The sequence below is a fragment of the Argiope bruennichi genome, chromosome 7, assembly GCF_947563725.1.
Source record: "Argiope bruennichi chromosome 7, qqArgBrue1.1, whole genome shotgun sequence".
In the NCBI taxonomy this organism is placed as follows: Eukaryota; Metazoa; Arthropoda; class Arachnida; order Araneae; family Araneidae; genus Argiope; species Argiope bruennichi.
The window spans coordinates 79,601,597-79,616,753 of NC_079157.1; the positions used below are offsets into that span (position 1 = coordinate 79,601,597).

The window sequence follows — 15,157 nt, forward strand, 5'->3', positions numbered from 1 at the left end:
TCCTTTTGTTATGACTTCCCATCCTATCTCTTCATGGAAGAAAGATTTTAAGATAATGTTAAGGGGTAAAAAATTCTTTAAATAATGCTAAGTTTAATGACCTGAATTAATAAAATTTTTTTGGAATTTTACATTTTTAGTCCTTTTTTAAATTTAATTTCAAATTATAACAAATAAAACTGTAATTAAAGTAATTTTGTATTAATTTATGATGGAAGCTAATAATTATTTATCATGATAATCAACTATTCAAATGAAAGACAACAGCAATGTAATTGTTGAGCTCGTTTCATGGAACTGAATTATACAAAATTAAGTTCAAATAGAGTTGAATATTATCTGATATTTAAAATTGCACAAAACTCACTAGCATACTTACTATTAATAGAAAAATAACTTATTCTTAAAAGTTGCTACATATTTTAGTGCTTTAACATAGTTTTTTAATAACATAGTTCTTTCATAGTTACTTAGTTCATTCATAGTAGACTTACAGATACATTTTCACAAGCAGAGGTTACAAAATTTTAAAAACATTATTATTTTAATCTCTTGTGTTTTCTGTCACAAGCAATATTACTTTCAAGCACCCTTAACTGGTTCACTGTATGCCATAAAATAGAAATTTTTATGTTACATAATAATAATTTTTAAAAAATTAACTTCATTTCTTTCACACACTATAACTTTATATTTCAGGAAAATATATGAGCTTAAATAAATAATTTATATACCCAATGAAATAAATAAAGAATACAAATACAACAAAACATTATGAAAAACATTTATATGTTGTCAATTATTTACATGTTTTACAAAATATTTACAAATGCATTTTTGACAGATGAACTTCAGAATTAATGACAATGCATTTTATGTAAAAAATTCATTCGTAAAAATACCAAATTTACACAGCATTTTCCATCTCAATAGTCCTTATATAACATCTCATAATGAGCCAATCTCCTTCTATCTATAGGTGAATTCACTAGATATTTTCCACGAATTGCTCCTCTGAAAACAACTTCTACAAGATCAATAAAATCTTGTTTAGTTTGAAAAGGCCCAATAAATTTTGTATGATCAGGCATACTGAAATAAAAGAATTAAATAAATTAAATTAAATAGCAGCTTTTGTAGAACTAATCTATTAATGCAAAAACATCTTATTTAAAGAACAGTAACACTTCACTTCAAAAACTAAACCAAATATATCCCCCCCACACACTTTTTTTCCTTTGCCTTAAATATTAGCTTTTGGAAATTCTTAATCCCTTGTGGTGCAGTGTCCCACTACATGGGATACCTAACTTAACTCATTTCTAAAATCATTACAATTTCCTTTTTTAATAACAAATGACAGTTTAAATCAATCAGATCCATAATTTTCATCTATAATGCATTGTGTGAAAGTCTTTTTTTTTTTTCAGTTAATTTTGCTTTTTCTAGTAAAAAATAATTTCAACATGATTTTATTGGCTGGATCTTAACTATTCATTCTATATATTTTAAACTTTTTTTAAAGAGAAAACTTATGTATAATTGTTAGATAAAATTAGGTGTTCCACACACATTGCAGCAATCTTGTTATGAGGCAGGATGCTATGATGGAAAAAGAATGAAGTTGTATCTTCATTTCCCCTGTCCTTCTCTCTTCTTCAAGGAAAATGAACTGAATTGAAAAAATATTATTTAGGAGAGTAAGAATTCTTGGAAATGTCTGGCCCTTACTCTGGGTTTTTAAGATTTTCCGTTTTTTTTTTTTTTTTTTTAAATAGTGGTTTTGGCCATCTACAGATGCACAGAATTTTCTGCTCTTTATTTTACTAATATTTGTTTTATATAATTTTATTAATATTTTTAACTATATTTATACTATAACTTATTTTTTATTTTATATATAATTGTAGATCATTTTTATTGTAAATTAATTGAAAATTAATCATATTAAAAATTTAATTATATTGACAGATTATCTTAATCGTTTCGAAGAACCAAAAATGATCCAAACATTGCCCTTAAATAGCAAATCATAGTATGCCATCTTGTGGTACATCTTCTGTCATGCCAAATCTACTACAAAGGTATAAAGTAGTGCTTTTTTATTCAACTGACAGAGATTTTGCTCATTTTTGCATTTCACTGCAATGCTCACTTAATCACAATTTTCAGAGCTATAGTGGCACTGATGTTCCACCTGAAGGAACACCCACAGAATCAAAATGGTAAGTTCAATCTTCGAAAATTTAACCTTTAGGTCCAAATAGAGAACCTATAACATTTTTTTTTTGGGGGGGGGGGGTGAGTTAAAAGGTTAGTATGCTGCAAAGGGTTAACCAGGTTTTCCAGCATATAAAACCACAAACCTGATTTTGAAATCAAAGTATCATCATTTTAGAAATCTTCACTTAGACTTATTTTCAAAGTAATGAAAATAACTGAAAAAAATCTTTATTCTTTTATATTTTTAAAATATTTTAATATATAATAAAATTTTTAATGACATTTACCTAATTTCTTTGAAAATTTCTCTAAACAAATTAATTTTTAAAAAAATGCAGAATTTTAATTTATTGCATAATAATATATTTTAAACACAAATCACAAGAAATTTACTGAAATCTATATTTTAAACTAAGTTATATGGACTTACTAACTGAATGTTATAAGAAGAAATAAATCCATCAGTTCTTGAGTTTGCTCTAGCATAACATTTAAATTGCATGCCATCAATATAGTAAAATAACTGTTCTTTAAAGAATTAATTGCACTATTATATATATATATATATGACTAAAGTGAAACAAGAATGGAAATTTTCCTCACAATATGTTCATTTCTGAGTTTCAGAGTTAATATACAGTTCTATAAACGTGTATCAAAATTAATGGTTGCAGCAATGTATAATGTCATTTTTTATTTCAAAACAGAAATATTAAATACCAAACTAAGAGAATATAAATTACATTAAGAAAATGTGTAATTCAGACATGGTTAACCATTTGTAGTATATAAATTCTTATCCTAAACAACTTTTTAAAATAAGAGTAACAAAATTATATGCATAGCAGTCATTTTTTATTCAAAAACAATATTGCAAATTTTAAGAATATTTTTTTCATGATGGTGATTGTTACTCATGATAGTATGTTCAACATTCAGTAAATCTAACAATACACAACCATAAAGATAAGTAATGTCAGAAATGCACTTTTAAATCTGAGCAACCATGAAATAATAAAAATGTAAACAAAAAATTTTATTATTTAAAAAATGATTATTTTTTGGAAAATTATATTACAATTTACCTAATCTAAAATCGACAACAATTTGGTATTTAAAGTTCCTGATTTGGTGAATTCAAGCTGAGCATTCAAGCTGAGTCAATTGAATTCAAGCTGAGTCAATTGAAATTAGTCATGTGGTTTATGAGAATATGAAAAGGTAATAAATTGAAGGAAAAAAAATCACAATATCAACAAAACTTTATAAAATTATGCATGATTAGTAGTTATCAATCTAATGAAGAAATCTTGGTTTGTTTTATAGTTCTTTTTAATAATACTTGAATCCAGGTATGAAAATTTCTAACTACAAAAACAGATTGGCAGTTTTAAATTAGAAACCAGAAGAAGGCACAATCTTTAGAGTACAAATAAATAAAAAACAAAATATAGCTTGAAAAAAGAGTGAAGTCATGTACAACATGATTTCATTGTTTTATCACTCTCTCATTTCAATGGCATTAAAATAACATTTATATCCTGTCATACAATAGAGAATTTACATAATGCAAAATAACATAAATTTTTATATTGATTTTCTGTTAATGAATTAAACTGCAATTTATATAAAATTATATATAATTTATTTCTTTAAGAATATACTTAGCTTACCCAGAATTAACTTTAATATGTTGTCCATTGAAAAAAAATACAGTAGCAGGAATATGAGTTATATCAAAATAATCAACATATTCAGGAACATCACTAATGTTAACTGTGCAGATAGTAGCCATTTCACTAAGTAAAGTTTCTGTCCTTGACATCTATATTAAAAGAAATGTATTATATATAAATATAAATTATGAGCCAACTTTCATTTCTTCACTTTCAGTTTAACTCAAAACAATTATTTATTAAACAATATGAAAGCATCGGAATTAGATTAAATAAAAAAAAAATGCACTACTATTAATACAAAAACTTTAAGAATAAAGTTAGCCATCCAGAATTTTAACTATATAATGTAAAAAAAATTATGCTTTTTTGTCATAATATACCCACAAAATATCCATTTTCCACTGATGCAGTAATAATGAAAAATATGACAAATTTATTAAGTATATAATAGGAATCTCTCTTCATCAAAAATTCTAATTCTAAATTTTAAAATTCATCAAAAATTCTAATTTTTTTTTTTTTTTTTTTTTTTTTTTTAGATCAACAATATTTTTAATAGGTAAGATACTAATGAAATAGAATATTCAGAAATCCAATCTCTACAGGATATAAATAATACTGTTCTAGTCATATCCTCTCTTGAAAATGATAAAATTATCAGACTTATTCAGGGAAATAAAAAAGATGATGAGGCTAATGATACAAAATTTGCCGAAGAGCGAGAATATCTCTCAACATATGTTTATGAAGCCTCACTGCAAATATTGTGAATTTCTAAAACTCTGACAATAATCTTACAATCAGGATGAAATCTGAAGTTATATATCATCATATTAAGAAATGTATTAATTTCATAATATAGTCTGTATTGTGATTTTAAAATTTTGTTACTTTCAAATATAATATTATGTACATTATTTATGATAAATTATCTGTACAATTGTTATATTTTTTTTACAATCCAAAAATTCTGTTACAAAATTCAATCAAATCACTATTTTTAGCTGTTTTAGTAATTAACTCACAAATGTGATGCTTCTTTTTAATAAGCATTAAAAATTTGGCAATGTGCAGAAACTGAAATTAACAATATGTTCACACTGAAGATTTCTATAACAATTTTTTTGATATGATATTTTTGATCTTTTATTTTCCATAAAAATGCATAACCAAAAAAAAAAAAAAAATCATTTGATACTAAACAGTTTTTATATTTTTTTTTCTTAATTTTTTCCCAAGTATTTTCTTTTTCTTAACTTCTGAAAAAAATTATGCATATATTTACAATGCAAAATTTAAATTTGAAGCAATACAGGTATATGTCAATCATGGATTGTTGGACTACAATTCTAAATTATTTTTGTCATTTCTACAGCACACTAATAGTATAAAATTTTTATATTCTTTATATTGACACCATCTTTATGCTTACATTTTTTTTCTAAATTGAAATGAAAGGATAAACAATTGATTATCAAAAGAAAAAGATTGGTGACGAGTATAGGTAAAAATGATTAGGTGCAAGGAAAAGCACATAATAAAAGTAACTGATTTTAATTGCAATTAAAAAAATGTTTTTCTTTATTTTTTAAACATAAAATTGAATACAGTTGAAAAATGATACTGTAAAAAGTTTGATATTATTAAAAACCAAAAGCTTTTTGAGGACCATCTGATTCACTAGAAAAACTGGTTTTGTTTACTTTCAATTAGAATTCAAGAAGTATCAAAAACATTATTGGATTGTAAATTTTCTGTGGCAAAAAATTATAAACAAGTAATATTGTACTATATTATTAAATTAAGTTCCCCACAACAACAACTAAACCATTTAAAAAAAAAACTTCATAGGGATAATCACAGGGAATGATGCACAGATATACTTTTACATCCATGGCTAGACTAAATGTTCACAATGCCAAGGTTATGCTCTACATTTGGCTGGACCAGCTTGGTAAGATATATTATGAACAGACAGTGAAACTATCATAAGATACTGGTTTCCAATACAACTGATGCATTTGAGCCGAATATTGAATTGAGAAACGACAACAGTGCAAAGAGAGATGCAACAAAGCTAATGTCCAGCATGACAATGCTCAGATGCATGTCTCAAGACAGTCCAAACAAATTTGGAAATACTGAATTAAGAGGTCTTACTTCAACCACCATACTATCCAGATGTTGCTGTTTCTAAATACTATTTCTTTTGATTGATGGTAACTTGGCTGGAAGTTCATAGATGGAATAATGTGTGTATTGCCTCAAAATACACTTTTTTTTATATATGTATCCAATAACTGCCAGAAAGATGGGGAAAAGTAGTAGCTAGCTATGGACAATGCTTTGAATTAGAAATAGATAATCTATTTTTTTTCCAAGAACGAAGTTTTAAATTTTTGTTTTTAAAATAAACTAATAGCTAATTAATCTTGCCTCTTTGCCTGTATAGTAGGTTGACGAGAATATTCTATGTTTATTCAGCATTCATAATTTTAAATTAATAAGTTTATTTGTTGCTATAAGATGCATTAAGGTTTGGAAAACATTACTAAACTAATGATATTACTATTATGAGAGAGCAATGGTCTTTGAATTTTTAAATACATTAATAATTGAAATGTTAATTTATTTATAAACATAAAATGCAAAGTACGTTAAATTATGGTTTCATTTAATGTATATTTTTTAATTTCTTTATGAAAATTTCTTAATACTGTTTTTAAAAATACCAATATTAATAACTATTTGGAACTATTTATTAAATCGAATGCAAGGGTTTTTTTTTTAACACCTAAGAAAGAAATTTTCATTAAATTGGATGTACTGAACCCCTAAACACGCAACAGATGCTTAAATCCAAACATTCTAAGAGCAGAAGCAAAAGAGTGTCCCTTGCTGCTAAAATATCACTTGCTTTGTTTATCATTAGGGAATAACTGTTGATGAGTATCCAAAAGATAGTGATAGAATCTCTCGATGAATTCTGGATAGACTTAAGAAATTTCTAACATATATCGAGTAATTTTTTAAAAAAATACTAAAATGCAAGATTAGGATACAGTGAAGTTTTTCTTAAAGGTTTACTGCAAGTTAATCCATGTTTTTTAAAACAATCATCTAAAATCTCATTTCTTTATGAAAGAGATTAAAATCTATTTCTCATTTAAATGACCTTTAAATTCAATTACAATTAAATGAATAACTTATGCAATTTTTTTTCGATTTTAACTTTTGATCTATATTACAATTTAAAACTTTGTTTAATAATTAAAAATGAAACTAAAAAGAATAGAAGCTTTAGCTTTATAAAAAGGAAATACAGTGAAATCTCTCTAAATGGCCATTCCTGCATAGTGATCACCCATCTTAATGGACACTTTTTCGTGGCATAGATTTTTCAATCCACAGACCTAATGTCAAAATAATCTTTGGTAACAGCTACCAAGTGGGTTAGCCCATCCATTTTTCAGGAAGATGTATTCATTTCCTGTTTTTAACCTTGAGGCGAAAGATTCAATGTAAATTTATGAAATGTCACATGTATATCTTGACATTTAATGGATTACAATAATTTTGGAATAAAAACATAATTTTCACTTTGTCCATTGATTGGTCAGTAATCTGAGTTGCAATAATGTTGAAAAGTATTCTTCTAAATCTCAAGTAGCTCATTAAAGTTTGGTATCAATATTAGAATGGAAAATCATCTAAAAAATTAGTCAAATTATTTAAATGCAGAAAAACACAAATCAACTAAATCATTAAAGAATGTGATTTGATTTTGATAAATTACACAGACTTCAATTTTTGTGATGTCAAATGGCTGAGACTGGAACAGTATATCAACATATATAAGGCTGTTTTGGAATAATTTAAAATATTTCGGACAACAAGAATTTCTGTAATTAGACTTGTGATTCACCATAATGCAAAAGAACTTTTGATGCTCCGGTAATTGAAAATTTCTCTACCAGCAGTGGATGATTTTTAGATTTAGCATATGGAATAACATCACTTTTCAATCACTATGTGACAAAGCAGCTCATATCAACCTCCTTTCAACCAACCTCATATCAATGATGGATGAAACAGTACTCTTTTTTAAGTACTTTGCCCAATGAAAGCATGTTTTACAAAAACTGAAGAAATCAAAGGTGGAAAAATTCCAAAGGAGCAGCTCATCATCAGTTTTTGCGTGATTGCATTTGAAAGAGAAAGAGAAGCCCTTGGTCATTTGGAGATGATTGAGGTGTTTAAAAGAAAGAGATTTAAACCATTTTGGTATGTTGTGGTATACGAAAAAAAAAAAAAAAAGTATGGATGACAACTATTTTTTAAGAATGGATGGTAAAATTTGATTTAAAAAGCAGAGGAATTAAGCCAGGGAAGTTCTCTTTGTATTGGACAATGCAACATATCATATGCACAGAGCTCAGCTCACAAATGTCAAATATATTTCTGCTGCTAATACAGCATCAAAACATCAACCAGTGGAATATGGTGTTGTAAAATATTTCAAGATAGAATACTGATAGTGTGTTCTACAACATATCATGGCTTGTATGAATGGATGCAAAAGTGCTAGTGAACTTTCAAAGAACATTTTTGTTAGAGATGTTCTGAGCTAGATTAAAAGATTACTTTTAGAGATTTGCTTTTTAACTGAAAATTGAACTTGAAAAAATAGTTGTTTCCAAAGTGCAGAGACTCAAGACAGTCCCCAAATTTAATTTCTCAAAAAATGTAAAAATTAAATTAAGTAACATTTTCTCTTTAGATAAGTGTCAAAAAATGTGTGCTAGACTTGTTTATATTATGTATCGTAGCAATTATTTTGCAACTGTAATGAAAACTCTTCAAAGCAGTTGAATTTTCTGGGATTGGAGAAATGGCCACTCAGAGAAGTTACACTTTACAAACATCTTTAATAAGATTAACTTGCATAGGTAATTGTAATAATCAGTTAAACTGAGATTAAAAAATGACAGCTTTTAAATGTTACAGCACAGTTTTTTGTTAGTTAATTTTTATAATAATGTTCTTACGAAATGCTTCTTTATGGGGGATATAAATATGTATATAATTAAATCTTTTAAAATTTTAGTATTTTAAGCTTCAGAATACATTTCGCTAAGTATGAAAACTTACAATATCATCTGTTTGCATACATCCAATTTCATTTTCTTTTCCAAATCGTAAAACTAAAACACGTTCTTCAGTATTCCTTATGGCTTCATCTACATCTTGTTTTGACTTTAAATGATGTAAAAAATTCATTTTTATGTAAAACTTAAAAATTGTTTCTCTATTTTCTTTTGAAATTCGAATAAATTATATCAGTTCAGTTCAATGGGATAAAAATTAAATAGCTAACTTCAAACACCAAAAAAATAATTCAGTCTCATTTATAAATTTTTATTTTGAATTAATTATATCAATGTTTAGTTATAAAGAAAACGCCTTAAATTACAAAGAAAATGAGAAATATTATCATTTAAGAAGATATATATTTTTTTAATCTGCAAGAATCGATAATAGTGCATAAAACGAATTGAAGTGAAATCCTCTACATTTCACTACAAGGGAAAAGTACTATTTCTGGTCGTGGCAAGGCACGAGGTAATTGACTGTTTAGTTAGATCCTTATTCTATACTTGTTTAAATTTTTAACAGGTGATTTTCTTTAAATATGATTTTAAAAAACGCTAATATTATATTATTAATGTAATATACAAGCTTTCTATGTGTAGACTAATGTATTTTTAACGATTAAAAATCAGTTAGGCCTAATATAGACATCTTGCATACTAACCCTTTGTTCTCCCAACGTTCAAGATTTTTTTTAATCCTTACATTGTTTTTAATGATTTTATTTGATTTCCAGATCTCAAAATGCAGATTTTCGTGAAGACATTAACGGGTAAGACCATCACTCTTGAGGTCGAAGCCTCGGATACTATTGAAAACGTTAAAGCAAAAATTCAAGATAAAGAAGGTAAGTCTTAAAGCAACCTCTAATTTGTTAAAGTTCATTAAATCAACTAGTACTTGTATCTAAATCGCTGCACCATCAAATAAAGTTCTCAGACTTGGTAATTATATTTTCTAGGACGCTGAAACTTTGAGCAATTGTACATGTTAGCAATTGTAATTGCCGGAATATTAATATATCAAATTATGATTGCTTCCGGTCTCAAATAAAAGAAACATTTTTTTCCATGTCTAGTCTTATTCATTGTTATTGATTCTGGGTCTTTCAATCATAGGCTGATTTTTCTTAACATGTCTATAGATTTGCAAACTGGAAATTGCATTTTTTTTTTTTTTTGTTTGCTGATAATTATATATATTTTCTCATTACATATGTAATCACCTGTCATCTAAGTGAAAATACACAGTGAATAATTGATTTAAGTTGATTGTTAAGTGTGTCTTAACAATTAATGAGAAGAGTGGCATGTACTTTATTTTTAGGTATGGTGATAATTCAAGAAAATTTGCTAATACCGTGGGAAAGTGTTTGTAATCAAATTTTAATTATAATCTGATAATATGTGGAACATTCTTTGAAAGAAGTGTATTAAGTTTGTAAAATTTATTTTCTTTATAAATATCAACAGATTTTTATATTTAATACAATCTTCATTGAAAACTGTAATTAGAGCTTGGCATATTTAAAGTTTTCCAAAACAAAAAAAATTAGAAGATAATCCTTTATGCTTTATTTAGAACATTTAATTATACAAATATTTTTGTAATTTAGGTATTCCTCCTGATCAGCAGCGATTGATTTTTGCTGGTAAGCAACTTGAGGATGGACGTACATTATCTGATTATAACATTCAGAAGGAATCTACATTGCATTTAGTTCTTCGTTTGCGTGGTGGAGTCATTGAACCTTCCCTCCGAATCTTGGCCCAAAAATACAATTGTGACAAGGTTATTTGCCGAAAGTAAGCTCGTATTTAAATAAATACTGTTTTTCATTATGTTCTGATTTTTTTTCATAAAATTTTGTTTTATTAATAAGCTTTAAAAAAAAATTTCATTTCTTATGCATGTTCAGATTAAAGGAGGTAGAGCTATATTAGTAAGATTCTTTCTGTTTTTTGAGCTACAATTTGCAGGTTTTGAAATTATACATAATTCTATTTTTCAAATAGGTGTTATGCCCGTCTTCATCCAAAGGCAACTAACTGCAGAAAGCGCAAATGTGGCCACTGTAACAACCTTAGACCCAAGAAGAAGCTGAAGTAGACTGTTTGTTGTCTTGTGTCAATAACTAAAAATACATGTAATTGGCTTATAATAGAAAATTAAAGATGTAATTCAAAATCTGTAACGAGTATTATTATTTCATTCAAATTTTGTATTTCTTGGGTGATTGATTTAAGATTACCATTTTTTGACAAGTAACAAATTTTGAATTTTTTCTTTTATCAATTATAATTTTGTTGTATTTGTTCAGGTTAAACTAATATTTTAGGTGAAGAAACCCAGGTATATCTTAAATTTGTGTTGCTAGCCTCACTGCTTACTAAAATTTTCAATTGAACTTCAGCTAATTAATAAGGATATGTGGAAGTTGAATTCACCATTGAAGTTTTATGTCTATTGCTGAATGATTTATGCAACATCTGGGAAAAATTTCTGATTTATAAAATTTAGTTTGATTTTAAAAATTTAAATGATATAAGCATTTTATTTTATTTCAGCTAATTAATATGCTTCTGAAAAAAAGAATTCTTGTATCTTAAAAGAGGACATCTTATAATATATAAACTATGTATAATTTAAATATTATGGAATTACAGATATTTTAAATTTCAAATGAACTTTTTTCTTAGTTATATTTTAGACATTCTAAAAATTGCACTTATGTTTTGCTTGCAGTGAGTTAATTTAGTTTTAATGATTTTTTTCCTAATGTGATGTTTTTTCCACAAGATATCTTCTGTGCACTTGTTGCATGCTCATGCAGATGAATCTTATTTTTTGTGGAATGAATTGAATGTTATAAAATTAGTGTCATTAAAGAGTTTGAAATTTTAAGGTATAAAAATGTTTATATTCTAATATTTGCAGTAGTTACTGTAAATTTTTTTGGTTTTTTTTTTTTATATTTCCTTAAGAATATACCAGGTTTAGTAGCTCTAGGTCAAATTGTCTGAAGTACAGTTTAATGCAGGATTTATAATAGAGTATACATGTTAGAATGTAATCTGAATATGAAGGAATTAGGAATCTGCAGCAGTTGTATTTATTAATAAAGATCCTCTCTGTCTTACTTTTCTCATGGAAGAACTCTTGCTGATTATATATATAATGATTAATATTCTTTTAGAACTTATTTGGTGTTTGACTTATCAAATGATAACAGCATTTAAGCCAATATCCAGGTCTCTAAGTTTGCATAACACTGATCATTATTTGTTCGCATGAATATGCACGGTGTTGGGAATATTAGAAATTTTAAAAATTAGTCTTCGATTTGACACATCTCTTAACTAAAAAAAAATAACAATGAATGTTCCAAAATGGTGTTTTTTGGCAACTTGATATAGTTGCCAAAATTATGTGCAAGAAGCACAACATTGGAATTAGTAATTAAGGGAGAGTCACCTTATCTTTTTAAATGCCATGAGGTATTTATATTAATTTCTAATTTTGAATGCTACTTCAAATGAGTCTGTGGAAGAAATTCATTGAATTAGGCTGATCAATTAATTTTGTGAAACAAAATCTTGTACTTAATTATTAGTTTACATTTTTGAGCAATGAGCTAAGTCAAATACTGGTTGCTTAGGCATCGTTGGTGTGGATATTAAAAGAAAATAATTTAAGCAAAAAAATCTTGGTTATTTGTATTCAAAGAACAGGTGATTGATATTTGTATTTAGTCTAATGGTAGTAAATGCTGTCTTTTAATGAAAGATTCTTGTGTTTATTGGGATTAACTGATGCCAGTCAATAAATCGGAATTATAATAAGTATATAAAGTTTTGAAAAATGCAGATTAAAATGTTAGCCCAAAATGTGGTTATAAGCAAAGATTACTAAGTAACAATTTGAAGTCTTCGAAATATCAATGTATAGATTAGATAGTTGCTACATTTCTAGTGTATTGTCTCTGACAAAATCAAGGGAAGAGCATTCTTGCCTCTTATCTTTTAAATTTACAAGATTTGAAATTTTTGATTGTTAGACCTAAAAATTGTTATATGAGGTTGAACATCAAGTCATTTGTTTCAAATTTTATCAGACAGTGTTTAAAAAAAATGCATCCACAATGCAAATAAAAATAATTGCACTAAAGACGCTATTTATTATATTAAAAAAAAATTTAATTGCTGTTAGTGCGATAGATTTGTCTGGACATCACAGACAAATACATTTCTTAATTACAATAAAGATTAATGTGATCTAAAGCTACCAAGTTTGATACATACATTGGAGAGTAGGAATATGCACCTCAGAACTATTGTTTTTAAATTTTAATTAAATGTTAAGCTTAAGTTTGGCCTTTTTTCAATAATATCTGAAAATATTGCAATACAAAAATGACTTTTACTTTATTACAAAATTCAAAGAATTGCCTTATAATGGTAAAAAATTTTATATATATATTTTATCAATTAAAGAATATTTTAATCATATTTTTTAATAAGAATATAAAAATTCTGAATTGATCTTAAGCGTATCACGAATGATGATACAACCTCATAAGAATTTTGGGGAAATGCCAAAAAAAATGATTGAATGCAATACCAGGGTTATTGATAAAACTCCCTATTTCAAGATTTATATTTAAAATAGTTTCTATATCTAATATAATTATTATATAATAAATAATATAAGTTTAATTGAAGAAATTATATATGTAACAGTAGTTTAATTGAAAAAAATGCTAAAACTTTTTAAGTTAGAAATTAAGTTATATTTTTAAAAGGATAAAAACAGCAGCCTGTATTTTTTTAAATGGATTGTAGGGGAGCTGACAAGAATTTGGGAAAAGACATAGAATAATGAATAGAATGGTGTAAGATTATTTTACTGAAGAAGCCGTTGTGACCTAGTTACATAAAATATTTAATAAAAAATTTTAGCTATTCCTAACTCCAGCTAATAGCCGAAGGTGACGTATTTTATATTTCTATTTTTGCTGCTTTTTTTTTTAAATTTATTTTTTCGAATATGACAAAATACTTCAGAATATTATCATCTTTAGGATATTGTTCATAATGAACATCATCATAAAAATCGCATACCATATCATTAGGTTAATAGATATAAGATATAATTTCTGAATCTGTAAATGTATCCAACAAATTTTATTGAAATTACAACCATGAAATTTGGCATGTAGATAATTATATTGTTGAATCAAAGCCAGAATTTTAAATTTTAATAAAGGAAACATTTTATTTAATGTTGGATATTGGATTATTTTTGAATTTATATGCTTGTAATATCATTTCTATTGGTTGTAAAAAATATCTATATTATTAAAAAAGAAGCAAACTGGCTTTTTAAAGATATCTTATTTGTATCTCTAATATATTTTAATGAATTTTGTAAACTTGTTTACTTATTAATTGATTTTTCCAAAAAATAAATTTAAATAATTGGAACTAAAATTATAGCATTCTAACCTCGTAATCTTTAAAAATAATTTGTTTGAAAAGTTTATTCTAATAAATGTATCTAAGATTTTCTTCTGTAGCAGAAAAGCATATCTGTAGGAAAAGCTTTAAATTTTTTATTTGGCAAGGAACTAAACTGGGAAGGCATGAAAATTATTATTAATAACGTCGTTTGCAATTAACTTTCATTGTTTATTTCCTTTTTAGACCATTTTCATTTTCAAGTATTTGTCTTGTTTGTAGTTCACCAAACGATGCAATTGTCAAGAAGAAAACTAAATATGTAAAATAATCGTTATAATATTGATTTCGTTGACATTTATCATGTCACCGCCAATACCGTGTTGATTTTGCTGATATTATATATGTAAATGTTATTATTTTTTTTTTAATGTAGTTTTTGAATTTAGAACCTGAAAGAAAACTTTAAAAGCAGTTGTAACACAACAAAATCAACAAGCAGTATCATAAAAAAAATATTCATTGAGAGAAATTGAACATGCGAGAAAGAAGGAACTATTGCACATCTTGGTCTTATAAACTTTCAAATACATAATAATTCCAAATACCATTTCAGCTAATTTTCGCCACTGAATTGCTTCATTGTCC

The 15,157-nt window shown here is 26.2% G+C and overlaps 2 protein-coding genes across 3 annotated transcripts; one reads left to right on the forward strand and one right to left on the reverse strand.

Annotated features, from left to right (window-relative positions):
* Nucleotides 1-770: 770 nt before the first annotated feature.
* LOC129976005 (thioredoxin-like protein 4B) lies at nt 771-9,234 on the reverse strand. Its single transcript, XM_056089334.1, has 3 exons — nt 9,054-9,234; nt 3,897-4,048; nt 771-1,092 (listed from the first exon to the last, which is right to left on the reverse strand). Exons 1-3 carry the CDS (start codon nt 9,180-9,182, stop codon nt 927-929), a joined length of 447 nt encoding a protein of 148 aa, XP_055945309.1. The 5' UTR covers nt 9,183-9,234; the 3' UTR covers nt 771-926.
* A 201-nt stretch (nt 9,235-9,435) lies between these two features.
* On the forward strand, nt 9,436-11,247 carry LOC129976079 (ubiquitin-60S ribosomal protein L40). Of its 2 annotated transcripts, none has more exons than XM_056089453.1 (4): nt 9,436-9,524; nt 9,790-9,900; nt 10,669-10,858; nt 11,069-11,247. In XM_056089453.1, the coding sequence occupies exons 2-4, from the start codon at nt 9,798-9,800 to the stop codon at nt 11,160-11,162; spliced, it is 387 nt and encodes a 128-aa protein (XP_055945428.1). In that variant the 5' UTR covers nt 9,436-9,524; nt 9,790-9,797; the 3' UTR covers nt 11,163-11,247. The 2 variants fall into 2 exon arrangements, with proteins under 2 accessions (XP_055945428.1, XP_055945429.1); XM_056089454.1 differs by having other exon boundaries at nt 9,507-9,578.
* Nucleotides 11,248-15,157: the final 3,910 nt, after the last annotated feature.

Excerpts from the sequence above, each read along its gene's own strand:
- LOC129976005 (XM_056089334.1), bottom strand. The coding sequence starts at position 9,182 with ATGAATTTTTTACATCATTTAAAGTCAAAACAAGATGTAGATGAAGCC. Across the intron at positions 4,049-9,053 it reads GTATGCAAACAGATGATATT|ATGTCAAGGACAGAAACTTT; the intron begins GTAAGTTTTCAT and ends CTTTTAATATAG. Across the intron at positions 1,093-3,896 it reads CATATTAAAGTTAATTCTGG|TATGCCTGATCATACAAAAT; the intron begins GTAAGCTAAGTA and ends CTTTTATTTCAG.
- LOC129976079 (XM_056089453.1), top strand. The coding sequence starts at position 9,798 with ATGCAGATTTTCGTGAAGACATTAACGGGTAAGACCATCACTCTTGAG. Across the intron at positions 9,901-10,668 it reads AAAAATTCAAGATAAAGAAG|GTATTCCTCCTGATCAGCAG; the intron begins GTAAGTCTTAAA and ends TTTGTAATTTAG. Across the intron at positions 10,859-11,068 it reads GACAAGGTTATTTGCCGAAA|GTGTTATGCCCGTCTTCATC; the intron begins GTAAGCTCGTAT and ends TTTTTCAAATAG.